At 47.8% G+C, this 18873-nt stretch overlaps 1 protein-coding gene across 3 annotated transcripts in view; it reads left to right on the forward strand.

Annotated features, from left to right (window-relative positions):
• The window catches only part of LOC135919842 (monocarboxylate transporter 9-like), a 35679-nt gene that overhangs the window by 7149 nt on the left and 9657 nt on the right, over positions 1–18873 (forward strand). For 2 of the 3 annotated variants that reach the window (XM_065453797.1, XM_065453799.1), the window contains exons 4-7: positions 182–410; positions 5206–5335; positions 9575–9829; positions 16823–17038. In XM_065453797.1, coding sequence (XP_065309869.1) covers positions 182–410; positions 5206–5335; positions 9575–9829; positions 16823–17038 — 830 coding nt within the window. The remainder of the gene's footprint in view (positions 1–181; positions 411–5205; positions 5336–9574; positions 9830–16822; positions 17039–18873) is intronic. The other variant, XM_065453798.1, reaches the window with a different exon arrangement.

Raw genomic sequence — 18873 nt, forward strand, 5'->3', positions numbered from 1 at the left:
TAATAGGTTAATTTAAAGTTAATGTAAATTTACGATTGGTTTCCACATCGAACCCGTTGAATGTGCTTCGTGACCGGCTGCGGCGATCAGAGGGGCGCTTGACGGAATCGTAATTCTATCCGTATGCGTGCTTGTATGCATGGTCGCGCACGACGTGTGTGCCTTGTGTATGTCGTCGCAGGCCTTGGCGCCGCGGTGTCGATGGTCGTCAACGAGACGGTGATTCACCTCCACTTCGAGGCGGAGCGTCGCAAGGCGCTGTCCATCTACCGGGCGGCCTTCTCGCTGTCGGCCATCGCGTACCCCTCGGTGCTCGGGAATCTCGTGAGCGAGTACGGACTGGACGGCGCGTTGCTCGTGACCGGCGCCATATCGCTCAACGCCCTGGCCGGCTCCCTCCTCATGGCCAGGTACGGTCGCCTCGCGGTGCGCCTCCACCGCTGATGGACGTACTCGCACGTACCAGTCGGCTACATAGATTCGCAGAGGAAGAAGTGTGGTTGCAAAAAGAAAAGTGTGCCACGAAGTCACGTGTCATTTGAATGCTTCGTATAGGGGTGCGCTAGTATTAGCTACGCCTGCTGTAAGGCCGCTGGTTGCTCTCTCTCTCTCCCTCTCTCTGACGTCACCTTTCTTGGCGCGGCGTGAAGCGCGGAGGCATGTTGGGATGAGAGGGGAAAGGGGCAGATTAGAGGGGAGGAGTTGAGCTGTACGTTGGAGGCGCCGGTCACAGGAGGCTTCGCGGGGAGTGATGTCAGGACCTTCTCCGATTTTCTCTCCCTATTTTCGCGTCTATCCTTTACGCTATGTACATATAGAGTACTTGACAGCATTTCTTACCCGACTTTTACTGACAGCTATACGCTAGTACTGTCATCCTTTTCAGGAGGGCACTGTACCCGGTGACATTTTAATGCGTAAACGTGCTTTGGCGAGTACCCCAGCAAAATCAGCATGTCGCGCGAAACGTGTGATGCCTTGAAGCTGCACAGAAGTGCGTAATTTTCGAAGCAATTAAGTCATTTTAATAGTGTTAATGTTGATGATTGGTTGCTTTAGCAATTGAAAAACAAATATTGATCAGAGAGAAAACCATTCTTGTCAGGCCGCCTTAAAAGCTTACTTTTCCGCATTAGGCGTATGTGTGCAAAGAAGCCCGCTGTAGGGGAGGTGAGTATAAAAATAACTGATTGGCATATGTGATAATAGTTAAATATTAATAATAGATATATCGTGGCGCTTGAAGAAATGATGACATCGCTATCACCGCGTCAAGGTCGTAAAAAAAAGGAAGAAAAATAAAAAAGGAGGAGGAACCAGCTGTGGCTAAGGCGATTATGGTGGCGTTTCGGCTCAGTTGATACGATCGCTTTTAAGGGGCCATGTATGCTTCTGGGAACTCATCTCCACACCGTTCACTGCGGGAACCTAATTTCTTTGGCGCCGGGTAAAGGCGAGCAGACATGCATTAGCTAGGAAAAGCAAGTAAGCAAAATCGAAGTAACAGCTGAGCCAAGCATTGCTTACGCATTAATTAATAGGCAATTTTTAAAGAAATCCTGCAGCATTCTTTTATGATAAAAAGATAAGTATTTTGCGTTTTCCGCTATGTTACTTTCGCTAAATTTTGATCACAAGCTCACAAGTTATCGACCCTATCGTTCAATATAAGACTTGGCACAGTTATATGATGGTTCTTCAAGAAAAAATAATCGTAGTTGTCTTCGTTTGTGGGTCGGGTCACAAGACAAACTATCTGCTTCCGAGGTAGACGACGATCACCCGAGGTAGACGAAGATCACCCGAGGTAGACAACGATGGTATGAGCCGCAGCTTGGATGGTGTCACAGAAGCTATTTTCTTAAAGCTTTCTAAATTAATGTGAATGCTTTTATACGTTAAGTTGTCACATTCCAAGTAAAAGTGAACTTAATGTCGCCTCAACGTGTGTTTCCACTTTCTTTGCGAAACCAACCTTCCAACCGTCTCTCAATGTTAGAACGAAACTTAAGTTGGGGCTCGTTGGTACGTAGTATTTTCAGGTGCAAAATTCAGCGCAATCACCAAGGATCAACCAGAGCGTCAGATATGGATAGTATGACATTCTAAGCGCAACGTGCTCCATGGTTTATGTCCCGTTATAAGGTGACTGTTTTAGGCTTGTAGCACAGCTCAGGAAGAGTAACAAAGGAAGGAGGTAGGGGTAATCAGAGGTAACGGAAAACAGAGTGATTACCCTTTGATTATCCCTACCTCCTTCCTTTTTTGCTCTTTCTGAGCTGCCGCTACAAGCCTAAAACAGTCATGACATACCAACTGGACCAAACTGCCACGCTTTGGACCGTTATAATTTGCTACTCACGAATTACCTTTATCAGAAGTAAAAAAAAAAATGTTCTATAGCTACCGAAGTCGAGGCTCCTGTCCCTTGAAAAATCATAACAAAGGCGCCTCTGATAATTGCGATGCATGCGCTGGGTTACCACTTATCTTAGGGCGACATTAAAGTGCGCTCAGGGCTACCAGATGAGAAGTAAGGAACTGAAGACTGAAAGAACACTGCTACAATAAACAAAAAAGAAAACTTACATCTCCTTACCTACCTTTTTATTGCAAAAAATGTGGTTGCATTTCTGAATTTGCAAACGCTAAAGTTATTCCCCAAAATCGGTTTACAGACTTGCGGATTGTCGTCTCCAATCCATAACGTTACCTGCCTTTTTTTGTGTGTGAATTGCTGACGAGAGCACTGTGTTATGCAGGTACATGCGTTACCTTAAAGTACTAGGCTTGCTGCGTTGAGGGTGTACTGATGTGATACTTCCGACCATTTTTTTTTTCGTTGAGTGAAGGTACTGGACCGCTTAACCTTAGAAAAAATGGTGAGAAGGCTGAGAGCGCCGTAAATAACTTATTATACCAACTTTCCTATGGCCAGTTTTGGTTTTGTTTCCCAAGAAGATACTGTATCGTGACGTCACGACACAGCATGTGGTCACGTGCGAGCAGCGCAAGGTAGACCCCAACTGAAGGGTGAACATTCTTTAAGAGTGTAGTGTTTTATCAAAGCAGCGAGATTAACCGGGAAGAGAAATCGTACAGGCACAGTAGCTTAAAAAGGACGGCGATAGCTCTTTTGGTAATTACCGTACCGGGGGGCTCTCCGACAAAGGTGCGTTTTTTCTTTAAGAGGCAGTGTACAGCTGACGAGAAATAAGCGGGATTTACCTCACTCATTATTCAAAAGTGTTTTGCGCGCTTGTTAATACCATCAAAACGCGTACCCAGAAAAAAGAAACAGAGGGAACAGGGGACGGAACAACGAACAGAAGAAATGGGAACAGGCTCAGGGAACACGGAAGCAGTTGTAGGCTCATTGGTATAGTGACAGCGCGTAGTACACAGAAAAACCGAAAAAAAAATCGGGAACAACGAAACTCACTCTCTCTGTCCGTCTACGGTTTCAGGCTCACGGGAAGTGAACGAGGTTACAAACACTGAATAAACAATGTTTTACTTTTTGTCTTTTAGTTTTACCAACTATAAAAACAAGCGATTCTTTTGTTGCCTGATCCACTTATGTGATCGCCCGATGCAAGCAGGCTTGGCTACACCGCCAGCACGTCCACCACAAACACCACCAAGATGAGCATCATTGTTGCGAGTCTTTAAAGAATACCGATATGATATTTTCGTCTGGTCATATTTTATGGTAGATGAAGGTCCATTGTCGCTAAAGGAATATTCTCCAACTTCGGCGCATGCTGAAAAAAAAAGAGTACTCGTTTCTACGAGCCAGCTTTGGTTTCACTATCTGATAGGTCGATAGGTCATGACTGCAGCGTTCAAGAAACCTTCTATAACACTAAAGCCATGACCTTGTGATGCACTGGCTCGGTCCGCTCCTGATATCGCTGCGGCTGCTGCACTTTAGCGCCGCCAAAAGAAAAGCACGCATCGCTATCGTTCATTGTTTTATGAACAATGCCATTATGACTAACCTTATCGCTTCGCGACGTCAGCATACTTTTATCTGTGTCTTGGCGTCACGATATTATCAGTGACACCGGGTCGGGTATTTTGAGACCAACGCATAAATTCAAGTAACATCATGTTCCTCTCTTTGTCGTCATCCAAACGAGACAAAGGACGACAAAAAAAAACAGAAAAAAAGGAGAAAGGGGGGACGCCATAACCACGATTTGATTATGAGGCACGCTGTAAAGTGGGGGACTCTGGAATAATTTTTACCACCTATGGTTTTGTATCGCGGACCAAATGCACGGTGCACGGTGACTTCCAAAGTTGGAAATCAGCGCTTGTTTTCGTCCCACCTCTTTTTTTTGCCATTCTTTGTCTCGTTTTGCACTGTTTAACAAGACCGAACACCAACTATAGCCCGGTATCTTATAAGTGCATCCCAGCTTTCGTACTTGCAAAGTGTCATCCTTTTACCATGACAAGCGTGCGGCAGAGTTTCTGCAACTTCAATAGTATGTGTTGGTACTTCATTATTCACTGAACGCTTGCTAAGACTTTCGCAAATCAATCAATCAATCAATCAATCAATCAATCAATCAATCAATCAATCAATCAATCAATCAATCAATCAATCAATCAATCAATCAATCAATCAATCAATCAATCAATCAATCAATCAATCACCCGCCGTGGTTGCTCAGTGGCTATGGTGTTGGGCTGCTGAGCACGAGGTCGCGGGATCGAATCCCGGCCACGGCGGCCGCATTTCGATGGGGGCGAAATGCGAAAACACCCGCGTACTTAGCTTTAGGTGCACGTTAAAAAACCCCAGGTGGTCAAAATTTCCGGAGTCCTCCACTACGGCGTGCCTCATAATCAGAAAGTGGTTTTGGCACGTAAAACCCCAAATATCATCAATCAATCAATCAATCAATCAATCAATCAATCAATCAATCAATCAATCAATCAATCAATCAATCAATCAATCAATCAATCAATCAATCAATACTTTATTACTCTCAAGAAGATGAAGTGCGGGGGGAGGGAAGCAGCTTCACTGCAGCTCGACTGAGCCCGGTCCCCTGTGTTACTATTCGGCAGCGAGCATCACTGGCACATGCACGGTTAACGTAGCTTGACACAAATATAGGCAGGGCACGGGAGACACTTTCTTTTTCTCATTTTCTTTTTTCCCCACTGCATCTCTTGCGCCGCCCTCCACAGGCCTCCGTGGATGTCTCCGAGCGACCCCGTGCCATCGATACACCGGCCAAAGAACGCGGCTGCCCAGCCTGCGGCCGAATTAGAGCAGGGCACCAAGGCAGACGCCTCCGAGAAGCCGGGTGCATCCAAGGTGCTTTTCATTGCATGCGAGGCGCGCTCGACCCTTTCCAGTGCTGACCTCGTGTGCGATGGCGCTTGCTCGGGCCATGTGACCGCGAGCCCACGCTCTGTGTGTTGTAGGTCGCGTGATCTGATGCCGTGGAGAGCGTGACGGCGAGGCCGAAGGCTGGCGCCTGGATGCGGTGCTCCTCTTCCCACGCGCCATGCTGGAGGTCACGTGATCTGCTGAGTTTCTGAGGCGTGCGGCCCGCTCAATTTGCCAAGGGGAAGTGGTGCAGTAGGGAACGTTCGATTTGGCAGAAACGCGAGTGCTTCCTGTTGCCGGCGCGCCTCACCACGCAAGATTTTCAAGGGACTTTACGCAAGCTTTTATGTCCACGCACGAGTGAATGAAATGAATCAAAACTTTATTGTTAATAAATAGGAGCCCCTAGGTTAGGGAGCCCTCAGTCTGGGGTGCTCGTGGTCACTGAGTGAACTTTGTTCACGTGCGTTTTTGGGTGCGTTACGTGTACTACGCATGTCTAGATAGCAAGCCAGTGTTCATTGCTATTTACGATGCCTATAAATGTACGAGGCTTAGACCGTGTAATATTCTAATACCTTGCTATCGCTGTCAGTTTCGTCCCATGCACCTGGCTCTGTTAGGTGGCGACGCGAACCTATGAGAGGCTGTCTTTATCTGGTCTCAGCGAGAACAATGAACGAAGACGACAGAAAGAAAGGCACGATCACAAGATCTCCAGCTACAACTTTCCAGCTACGGTTTATTGTGGAGCATCCAAGGGGAGGGGGGGAGGGGTCATGCAGTTTTAGCGGCCTTCGCAACACAAAAATCAGAATGAGAACACTTACATGCATAATGTGGTAAAAATTGTCAAAAATATATGGTATTTGACGGGCGAAAACCAGTATATGATAATGAAGCACGCCGCAGGGAAGGGCGCTGGGGAGCCTCCGGATTGATTTTCAAAGCTGCATTTTTACAGCGAAGCTGTCTATGGCTAGGATCCCGGGATTTCTTCATGGCGTAACGTCGTCAGAAAAAAATGGTGGTACGATGCCGGTGGCAGTACAGGGTGGAGCAGTGGCTCATACCCTCGTAAGGCGCAGGCTACGAGCAGTGCTCAGACCCATCAGTGCTTCATACCCGCATAAACAAGCAAAAATGTAATGGATCTTATCGCCGTAACGCAGAGGCTACCAGTACTAAGCAAAGTGAAGCGAACGGTGCATACATTCTTTGGAATCACGCATTTAACATAAAAAACAGCATACGTTTCAATAAAGAACAATCTAAAGAAAGATTCAAACCACATAAGGATAATTAGGGCACTCCTGATAACAATGCGAAGCACGTGGCGCTCCCCGCATACGTTTCCCGATGAAGATTACTGTTGCGGAAGCTGCCGCGGCGACGGCAGCTTGCGAGGTGGGGAGTGACGTCAGTATATCCTTTCGTTTATGTAAGATAACCAGCCTAGCAACTGATTTCATTGTCGTTGCACCATCGCCATGGGCAGCGGTGTGGTGTCCAAGTTATCCTAATTGTCATAACTACCATTACTCTAAAATAGTACTACGTACCATTACTCTAAAGCCACAAAGCATTGCATATCACCCCCCCCCCCCCTCCCTATCGGCAGTTGTAGTGGTGGTTTTCAACAGGTTCGCTGGACATCCCATTTCACAGGGCCGGGATGGCGAGTCAATTCTTTTTCAACGTGCACGTAACTCTAAGTAAACGGGCGTTTTTGCATTCCGTTCTGGTTGAAATGCGACCGCTGCAGCCAACATCCTATATGCCATATTCAATAAATGAGCTACCGCGGCGGCTTGGTAAAATCAATAATTGGGCAATACGTAACCTTCTGGGGAAGTTAACTAATATTCAGTTCAATTCTATAATGATGGAGGACAGACTGGAGGAATGAATTTCTTGACATTGGCTCGAAAACACCGCGCATAGTGTGATTACGTCTATACGGGGGCAAAGCAGAAGTTCTGAGAGATCGTTCTTGCGCTGTTTTTGGCGCCCTGCTTTTACATCGATGTAAAAACAGAAAGAAAGGTCGCTTCCAATGCCCTCGCCCAACAGGCAAGAACAACGCAGCATAGTTTTAACCAACGTCTGGTTTTGGTTATTGCCAGGGAAACATAGCTAGGTGCAATGGCAATATATAGAACCTTTGGCTACATAGAAATCAGAAAAAAATTAGTATGCAGATCCAACCCATATGTTCCAATCTGAGAAGCGAGGCTTTCGCGAAGCGCTGGAATTAATGTCCCTGCAATCGGTCACACTGTGCACAGCGTCTTGCACCATATAGCAATTACATGCCCGCCATTGAAGAGAGCTAGGTGCGACGACCCCCGCCACGTGACTCACGTGACTACGTATTATACTGTCATAGGGATTGGCGCTGCTTTGTTGTGACACTGTATCCAGGGTGTATACGCCAACTAGAGCGGACAGATCCTCGAGACGGTGCAACAGCAAACCGCACTTTTCACCACATAAAGACCGAACAAGCAGACGTGCCAAACCACAAAGCCTAGAAAATGTGGCCGATAAAAAGGTTTGCTTTATTAAAAGAATTGTGCTTTTGATCACGTGTACTGGATTTGATCAGATATTTTACGTATCATTTGCTTTATCATTGAGTAATTCTGTAGGAAACAGAGCCAGCAGCCAGGATACCAGTAAGGGTAGTAAAGGTGGTGGTGCTGTCTTGCGTATGAGCCTTTCGGCAGGGCATGGGGTGCGCAACGAAAGCATTGCTTTAATACAGGCTGTATCGGGACGACGGTAATCTTGCTGCTTACCTACGCACGGGACCCGAGTATAATGGTGAAACAAACTGCAGAAGGTTTAGCTCCAGGCCAAGTCTAATTTCCCTGTTGGAATACATGTTAAAATCAATCAATCAATCAATCAATCAATCAATCAATCAATCAATCAATCAATCAATCAATCAATCAATCAATCAATCAATCAAGCATTCACCCAATCAATCGTACATTTTCATTAAACAACTGATTATTCATAGAGTTCGATACAGGTATGACAGGCTCGATGTAAAACGCAGAAATGTTTTTTGAAACAAGTGCTGAACAGATTTGGATAACATTTGCTGGATTTGAGAGAGAAATATATTTACTAGTGACTCCAGTAAGCAGAAATATTATCTACAGCTTGCAGTGTCGTACGAATTCCCGAAAGCTGGTAAGCTTAAAAAAGTCATTAAAGCACGAAGTTTACAAATCTGGAACTCTGCACCAGAAAAGGATATCACAGTTCTATAAACAGCAATTTTTATAGCATCTAAGGCAGACAAGGTTGAAATAGGAATTTACAGGTATAATATAAAACATTTTGCAACGCGCGCAGGCGCTTATTAAAATTATTTGCCCCATTCCCGAACTAGTCGCACATTTCAGAGCGCTGCATAATACATCACTTTTGTTTGTGCGCATTAGATGTATAATGGTTAGGTTTACAGAATTGTGATATCGTTTATGTAACTGAATTATATTTGTAAACTTGATATATAATTTTCATTTTGTAATTTTAAAATATTTTTTGTAGAATACATTGATCGCCTATATAAATAAATATATGGCTTTCTATAGTCACTATAGATTTTAGCGTTTTCTTTTAAATTCAACGAACTTCATAGAAATTAGTGCTGTGGTTGCTGAGGAAAACGATTTTTCAGCTTACATGCATTTAGATAAGAGTCCGGAAACGTCTAATCCTCGGACTACATTGTTTTGGTCTTCAGTCTTTGTCTCCCTTTATTAACCTATTTTGGTAAACGCTGCGAAACTACATGGCACTGCATGTGTGTGTTGATTGCTGGAGCTACGTTACATTACACTGCTGGCACGCAGGATTCAACGCGATCTTTGCTATCCTTAAGACTTCCCTATATGTGTTCTTGCACAGGGATATACCCCCAGTTTCGTACTTTACGTTCCTTGTTATGTAGTCGACATATTGCGCTTTCCTCGCTCCTTGCATATTGGGCACTGTATTCCATTAACAGAACGTGAACCCTCAGCTATGTTGTCTGTAGCTGAATATGAAGTGCATCGATAACACGCGTCACACCATAAAGTAGGTATTGTATTATTAGTTGGCATTGTATCATTAGCCACTGTAATATTAGAATGCATTACTGCGGAATCGATCATTCTTGGCACATGCGCGTATTGAGGAAAGCGCTGGTCTATCCATATTAAACAGATGCCGGTGGGGGTCGAAAACCAGTCGACCGCGATGAATCCCGGACTGGTTTCGGGCGGCGTCTCGGGAGCAACGTCGGTTGATCCCGGCACGATGGGTACCACCGGAGGTGACGGCACGGTGGCCACCTCGGCAGCCCAGGCCGACGGAGAGAAGCCCACCGTGGTGCCCGAAGGCCAAGCCAACGCCGATCAGCAGCCCGAGGGGGCCGCAGCGAAGCTGCCTAAGCTGGCGCCGCCCACCGGAGTCAGGGGGGTGAGCATACGGTTTCCTACGTGGCCTCCGAGAGCGGCAGGCGCGCCCCCATATTTCGGAGTGCGGAGGAATTAACAGCAGTTTGCAGTTTCGTCCGAAAGGCGGAGCATCGATAGCGATTGCAGATTAGTCGAGAGCTAGCTGTGCGAAGTAGGGATAGCAGTTGTAACTCGTAAAGATAGGCATACTAACTAAATTAACAAGCGTTTTGTCACGCGCGCATAAGAAAACACGAGCACATCTCGCTCGATGACCACTGAAACTCGCTGTCAAATCGCTGGAGGGAGGAAGCGCGGCAGCAGCAGGGAGCGGAGTGACCTTCGTGCAGTGTGTCGCATCAGCGAGAAGTCAACGAGCGCGTGCTCCACCACTGATTCCAGACTTTCATGCGCTCCAAACCTCTTGCCTAACAGCACGTGGTTTTCAATGAGCGTCCCGCAACCAAGGTGGTTCATAAAAAAAGCGCTACAGAAATTCCGAGAGTTGCCTACCAATGCGCAGTCATTCTTTCGCTTGTATGTTACTTCGCTTTTCCTTAATTGTATTCCCTAGCCTATGCATGTGTATTCAGCGCTTCTTCGGTGCCAAATAAATGAAATCCGTGTATTGAACCGTGGGAGGATGAGTTGCCAGGAAGATTAGATTAGATTATGGGGTTTTACGTGCCAAAACCACTTTCTGATTATGAGACACGCCGTAGTGGAGGACTCCTGAAATTTCGACCATCTGGGGTTCTTTAACGTGCACTTAAATCTAAGTACACGGGTGTTTTCGCCCCCATCGAAATGCGGCCGCCGTGGCCGGGATTCGATACCGCGACCTCGTGCTCAGCAGCCCAACGCCATAGCCACTGAGCAACCACGGCGGGTAAGTTGCCAGGAAGCTGCATGGCCCTTTCAAAGCCACCTTGGGCACTATAACGTAAAAATATTCGAAACTTTTCTATTCCATTTCTGCAAACAGCCCTCCGGGATCGGTCAAAAACTTCTCTTGGATCACCCCTACTTCACCTGTCTGTCCCGCGACGTCACGAAAACCGCGATAGTTCCCCATCTCATATGGCGTGGACACGCTGAATATGCATGATTTGAGCGAAGAAAAGAAAAATAGTTATGATTCGACGCCTTTTCGCCATTAGCCCTCGGCTATTGGTGAAAAGTTTTCGGGCTGCACCCACTTCACCAGCCAGTCACGCGACGTCACAAAACCGCAAAACCTCACTGCGTCAAAGTGACGTGTGCGCGTTAAAGATGCGTTAATATGCCGAACAAAACTGAATTTTCTTCTGAACAGCTGCAGGCTGCGCCGTTCCTAAAGGAATAAGAGATGGCTGCCCCGGATCGCTTAGGCACTGGAAACTCGCACCTGCCGGAGAGCATGGGTTTATTTGTGTATAATAACAATTTTTTTGCATGGTAATGTAACATTTTCAAGCGCTCTGGGCACGTTTACGACTTCGCTCAGCAAGCTTTTCTTTGCCGAGGATCCTTTTTAGCGGCATTCTTAACCTTCCGTTGCATGCCGTCGCAATTTTCGACCACACACCACTAGATAAGCAAGGAAAAGCAGACCAATCGCAGACGCCGGCACCACCGTCTTCATCCGGTTATCGATTTTCAGTGTAGTGGTTCGGCCCCATTGAATCCCTCTCCACTTGAGCGTGCTCCTCGCCTCTATTCATAATTTTTTTATTGTTATTACTACTACTACTACTAATAATAAAATTATTATTAATAATAATAATAATAATAATAATAATAATAATAATAATAATAATAATAATAATAATAATAATAATAATAATAATAATAATAATAATAATAATAATAATAATAATAATAATAAAATAATAATAATAATAATAATAATAATAATAATAATAATAATAACAATAATAATAATAATATTCAACTATTACCACATCTACCAATCAGTTATTATATTTATACCCATCTGCCCCGCAGCAGGCTTCTTTGCATACAAACCCATAATACCGCAAAGTAAGCTTTCAAGGCGGTCTGACGAGAACGGTTTCCTCCTCTGATCAATATATATAAATATATATATATATATATATTGTCGTGAAGCACTTAGGGCAGTAGGCGTTCGCGACTAGAGTGCTACAGCAGCGAGAGGAAATACAGCCGATTGAGAACCGAAACAAGGTTTGTCCCTCTCGTCGTCGTTCCCTCTCTCAAAGCCACTACCCCACTGCTCCTTAGTTTACAGTACAGTTATCTCCCTCGCGGAAAAGGAAGCCGTCCCGGTGACCTATGGGTAGGACAACACAGGCGGATCATATTAGGGCTTGAGAAGCTGGACATGCACAATTTCACGTCCTCGGCGGCGACGATCCAGAGGTAGCTCGAGGGGTTCCACGATATAGTTGACTGGAGACGTCTGGTTGATCACGCGGTATGGGCCCTGGTACTCCGACGCGAGTTTCGGTTACAGTCCAGGGGTAGGGGCTGGAACCCAAAGCCACACTAGCGAGCCAGGAGCACAGGATACAGGGACATGGGAAGTTTCTCGATGGTGCTTCTGGCGTTGCTGGTCTTCTGCCATAAATATACGGGATAGCTTGCGACACTCTTCTGCATGTGCAACAGCTTCGGATAAGGTAGTGGTTTCCGTGATGTCAGGGCGGTACGGAAGGATAGTATCCATTTTGGAAAAAGGTTCGCGTCCGTACAGGAAGAAGAAGGGTGAAAATCCCGTGGTGGTTTGCGTGGCGGTATTATTAGCGTACGTCAGAAATGGTAGAACAGGGTCCCATTTGCTTTGGTAGGATGCAACGTACATGGCCAGTATGTCACCAAGAGTGCAATTAAAGCGCTCGGTCATGCTATTTGTCTGCGGGCGATATGTAGTAGTGGTGCGATGAATGATGTGGCATTCTTTGAGGAGAGCCTCAATGACGTCGGAGAGGTAAACGCGGCCTCTGTCACTAAGTAATTCCCTGGGGGCTCCATGGCGAACGATGATGTGGCGCAGCAGAAACCAGGCGACGTCACGTGCAGAAGCACTGGACAAAGGGTAAGTTTGCGCATAGCGCGTAAGATGGTCGATGGCCATGATTACCCAGCGATTGCCCTCTGATGTGGTTGGCAGAGGTCCATAAATGTCGATGCCTACTCGATCAAAAGCACGTGCTGGCCAAGGCAACGGCTGCAATGGGGCCGTTGCACAACGAGGTGGATCTCTGCGGCGTTGGCAAACGAGGCAGGAGCGGACATAATGACGGATGAATTGATGCATGCCCCGCCAGTAGTAACGAAGGCGTAAACGCACGTATGTCATTACTACACCTGCATGCGCGCACTGGGGGTCGTCGTGGAACGCTGCACAAATATCCGAACGCAGATGCCGAGGGATGACAAGCAACCATTTGCGGCCGTCTGGGAAATAGCTACGATGGTACAAGACCCCGTCGCGAATGGAAAAGTGATGGGCTTGGCGACGTAATGCGCGATTTGTAGTGGGTGTCGATGGGGTGGACAAGAAACTAACTCAGCATGTACGCGATCCATGGGTCTTTCTTCGGCTCCAGAAGAATGTCCGTGGCAGCAAGGGAATACTCGGATAATGAGGCCTTCGGGGAGCTAACCTCGTCTGTTAGTGGCGAACGAGACAAGGCATCCACATCCGAGTGTTTTCGGCCAGAACGGTACAGCACTCGGATGTCGTACTCCTGCAGTCTAAGGGCCCATCGAGCAAGACGACCGGATGGCTCTTTTAAGGACGACAGCCAGCACAGCGAGTAGTGATCAGTTATCTCGTCAAATGGGCGTCCATAGAGATTCGGGCGGAATTTGGTTAAGGCCCAAATTATAGCCAGGCATTCCTGTTCTGTTACAGAATAGCTTGATTTGGGTTTAGTGAGTACAGGACTGGCGAAGGCGACGACGTACTCATCGAAGGCAGCTTTTCTCTGAGCGAGAACGGCACCAAGGCCCACTGGCATCCGTGTGTATTTCAGTTGGAGCGCTTGGGTCGAAATGGCGCCGAAATGGTGGTGACGTCAAGAGATGACGCAGCTTTGTGAATGCGGCATCAGGTCGAAAGGTTGTGGCCACCACGAAGAAGCTGCGTTAAAGGTGCTATTGTGGTGGCGAAATTGCGGATGAAACGGCGGAAGTATGACGCTAACCCAATGAAGCTGCGCAGTTCTATCAAGGTCATTGGTCGCGAAAACTGGGCAACAGCTTGTAGTTTCGCCGGATCAAGGAGTACACCTGCTTTCGACACAACATGGCCGAGGATGACCAGCTGCCGGGCAGCGAAGTGACACTTCTTCAAGTTAAGCTGGAGGCTAGCATCGGCGATGCACTTGAGGTCGCGTTCAAGTCGAAGTAAGTGGGAAGGAACGTCCGGTGAAAAGATGACGATGGCGCATGGTTGCCGGTGTCGATGTGATCCTCCTGTGATGTTATTGGGGCCGGATCACTCCAGAAAAGGGGAGAAGCAGCACGCAGAAGCGCAAACACACATCAGTCTTGTATTGACGCACATAACACATATAACGGCACGCACACGTGACAGTTCCCCAAAATGCCTCATAGACGACATGCAGCTATATCTAGGGATCGGTGGATTATATTTGGCATAGAGTTCCGGCGGAAGCGTGTGTCGCCGTGTCGGAGACCTCGTGGAAACGATGTCGGACAGCAGTGTCGGCCGGCCATGTTGGACGGCCGTTTTGGACGGCCGTGTTGGACGGCCGGGTCGGACCGCCTCGCGGGGCTCAGGTGGCCCTGCGCAACAGTCGATAGACGGGAGACTCCGCGTGCCCGGTTTCCCTCCGGCGGGGTATGCGCTCGGGAGCCCACGGCCGCAGTCACCGGGTCGCGTCCCCAGCTGGCGGGGTAGCCCTGTGGCCGCTCACCCGAACGCTCGATCGCCCCGGTTCACGACTGCCAGCCCTCCTGGACCAGTTGCCCAGCGGAAGAGCGGGGCGAGGTAGCCTCACAGAGGGTCACAGCGTTGACTCGGGTGTGGCGTAGTGGCACGGGCGGCGATAGCTCCTATGGGCCAGACGCCCAGCGAGGACGCTGTTCTCCGTCGAACGCCGAACCTCGCGCACTGCTCACGCCACGGGGCCACGGGCCACACTCCCTCGCGCCATGCTTTTTGAGGCGCCACTGCCGACGCTCCCAAATCGGTGTCGATGATGCTGATGGTCCTCTTCGCCACCGCACGGCGCACTGTCTTCATATGTCTAGGCTTCGCACTCCCGCGTACCATATATTATCACACACCCCATCCCCACTGCTCCTTAGTTTACAGTACAATATATATATATATATATATATATATATATATATATATATATATATATATATATATATATATATATATGTATGTATGGTTGTAATGGCTTAACATCGCAAATTAACGCATTTATTTTGCAGATACAAGGCATTGCACTTTTAGCGCGACAGACAGATATTGCTGGAGCGCTGGGCGAAGAATACTTATGCCTTAAAAATTGCTGGAGTGAATGAGTGCGTGTGATACGGGTGAGTAGGGAAAGTGAGTGGCGCGAATGAAGGTAAAAGATACTGACACGAGTAGTAGTAGTAGTGGTGACGCAGTATGCGACGTCACACGCACTAATGCACTGGACGGAGAATTGCGATAAACAGTTTCCACATGATATGCAAGAAATACGTAAGGTCACGAAATTTTCACTTGCGTCAAGGCAGCACTTGTCGCCATCCCAATAAAAAGAGCGATATCTATCTATCTATCTATCTATCTATCTATCTATCTATCTATCTATCTATCTATCTATCTATCTATCTATCTATCTATCTATCTATCTATCTATCTATCTATCTATCTATCTATCTATCTATCTATCTATCTATCTATCTATCTATCTATCTATCTATCTATCTATCTATCTATCTATCTATCTATCTATCTATCTATCTATCTATCTATCTATCTATCTATCTGTCTGTCTCTCTGTCTGTCTGTCTAGCTGTCTGCCTGTCCGTCCGCCTATCTATCTATCTATCTATCTATCTATCTATCTATCTATCTATCTATCTATCTATCTATCTATCTATCTATCTATCTATCTATCTATCTATCTATCTATCTATCTATCTATCTATCTATCTATCTATCTGGCTATTTATCCGTCTGTCTATCTATCCGTCTGTCTGTCTATCTATCCGTCCGTCTGTCCGTCTGTCTATCTATCCATTCGTCTGTCTATCTATCCGTCCGTCTGTCTATCTATCCGTCCGTCTGTCTATCCGTCCGTCTGTCCGACTGTCTATCTATCCGTCCGTCCGTCTGTCTATCTATCCGTCCGTCCGTCCGTCCGTATATCTATCCGTCCGTCCGTCCGTCCGTCCGTCCGTCCGTCCGTCTGTCTGTCTGTCTGTCTGTCTGTCTGTCTGTCTGTCTGTCTGTCTGTCTGTCTGTCTGTCTGTCTGTCTGTCTGTCTGTCTGTCTGTCTGTCTGTCTGTCTGTCCGTCCGTCCGTCCGTCCGTCCGTCCGTCCGTCCGTCCGTCCGTCCGTCCGTCCGTCCGTCCGTCCGTCCGTCCGTCCGTCCGTCCGTCCGTCCGTCTATCTATCTATCTATCTATCTATCTATCTATCTATCTATCTATCTATCTATCTATCTATCTATCTATCTATCTATCTATCTATCTATCTATCTATCTATCTATCTATCTATCTATCTATCTATCTATCTATCTGTCTGTCTGTCTGTCTGTCTGTCTGTCTGTCTGTCTGTCTGTCTGTCTGTCTGTCTGTCTGTCTGTCTGTCTGTCTGTCTGTCTGTCTGTCTGTCTGTCTGTCTGTCTGTCTGTCTATCTATCTATCTATCTATCTATCTATCTATCTATCTATCTATCTATCTATCTATCTATCTATCTATCTATCTATCTATCTATCTATCTATCTATCTATCTATCTATCTATCTATCTATCTATCTATCTATCTATCTATCTATCTATCTATCTATGACGAAGGCTGCTCTGGACAGCGCGGTGGGCAAAACCCTGGCTGCACACGGCGCGCTCACGTCGCTGTCGGTCACGGCCGGCGTGCTCATCTACGACTACGCCATGGAGGGGGACCCGGCGCGCTCTTTTCCGGCCACCCTAGCGCTGCTCTCGTACGGCGCTGGCGACCTGGTCGGGCGCATGGGTTACGAGGTACTTCTTGACGCCGGCGAGCACCGGAAGGTAAACGAAAAATTTCCCCGTGCATACGCTCGCTGAAGGCGGCGAGGACGAGGCTCGCGTCTGTACCAGAAGTGACTGTTTGCGAATGAACCAGCAACACAGTGGTAACAGTCACGTGAGGCCTTAAACTGTTGCATTCGCGGCTGTCGCCGTTCTTTATCGTGGTCGGAGTGGTGGCCTGGGTAATCTCATCTTCGTCATGTCATTCCGTTTTTGAAAGCTAGCACCAGTACTTACGACAACGTGCGAGCGTCGAAAAGAGCAACGATGACTCGCAAACGATTATTTGCAATGTGCGCTGCGGCGCCGCAGGCTGACGTAAGCGAGCGACCAGGTTACGTCAGTCCATCGCATTAAAACCGATCACGTTAACCTTAAGTTGACGCGTAGCAGTGTTCCGATGTTAGCGGGTATCGATCCTCTCGGCGGATGAATCCTCGCGAGTGGTTGCGATGTTTCGTCAAGAAAGCCCCGGAGAGCGCCCGAGAGCGTGGATGGATAGCTCTAGTATGCAGAAAAGGGAGCGGGCGTTAAGTATACCAGACCAAGAAAAAGACACGTTCTCAGTGTTAAGTGAGCTGTATACCGCGGTCACAGTATGATAGCAGTGCTCTTATATAACAGGTACAGGAAATTGGGTGCTTGTATCGGCCCGAGAACGTTAAAAATTGGAGCTAGAGCTTGCTAGGATCACTAGTTCGTGCGACAATTTAAACTCATCTTTGAAGGGCGACTGCGCTCGTCATGGCGGAGGTCGTGGGTTCGGCTCTCGCCGATGGAGCGCAAAGCTTTCCATGCGCGTTGTTCCTTAGCGAGTCTCAGCTCATTCGGCATGCGGTACTTAAGTGACCAAATTTAACAATGCTAGACTGTAAAATATCGCTCAAAAGAGTCTTCGAGCGTTCCCTCAGATACTGCGGTGTCCGTGGGCTACGTTTAGCGGCAAAGTTAGCGTGTTGGGCAACCGCACGTTGGGGCATACGCAAAACGGCTGACAAGATTCGTAATGCAGTGCTGCATATCGGGTGTGTTCAGAATCTCTGCTCGACCGTGCGACACCCTTCGGGCGAAGACGCGCAACCGCCTTCTTGTGTCTTGTTCCACTTGTGGGGTAGACGGGAAACAAGACAAGTTTTCGGAGAGATGGCATGGAGGTGGTGCAATGATGCAGCCCGTATCGATGGCGTCATCGTTGGCGTCGGCAGCGTCTGTAGCAGCGAGAAAAATGGCACCTAATTTCCCATTGTCTGCGACGCCACGTCACGCTTGCTGGCATCACGTGGGCTCACGCTTGTCTGCTCGGGCAGCGCGTACCACTACAGAGCCTGAAGCTCCTACATCGGCGGCGGCTGCCGCCTCGGCAGTGGCGAAACGTGGCCGTCCACGCCAGTACACCACAGACGAAGTAAGGGAGCGGAGGAATGCAGCAACACGAACGAGGAGGCAGGCCGCCAAATCCACCATCTTCGTCAGCTCTCCCAATACACGGTTTAGATACGGGACCTTTTCCTGAGCCTCCTTCGATTTCACCAGACCACATCGAATCGCGCCACCCCTAAGTAAGGAACGCAGAAGCAGATCTACTCCGTTCCCGAGGCGCGGCACGTGCTAACGAGTTGGCGCCCCCCACCTCGTGCACCGCAGGTGGAGCTATTCACTGCTTCACTCTTCCCGAAAGTGTAGCGAGAGCCTGGCACAGTTCCAGGTAACGTGGGTCCCGAAGCAAGACGGCTGTAATGGACCGTGAAGCCCTGAGAGCAATCCGCCATCCGCCTTTGTGAAGGCAGTTGCATACCGGGAAGGCAATACCACAGAGAGAAGTAGCCCTCGGACAA

The sequence above is a fragment of the Dermacentor albipictus genome, chromosome 9, assembly GCF_038994185.2.
Source record: "Dermacentor albipictus isolate Rhodes 1998 colony chromosome 9, USDA_Dalb.pri_finalv2, whole genome shotgun sequence".
Classification (NCBI taxonomy): domain Eukaryota; kingdom Metazoa; phylum Arthropoda; class Arachnida; order Ixodida; family Ixodidae; genus Dermacentor; species Dermacentor albipictus.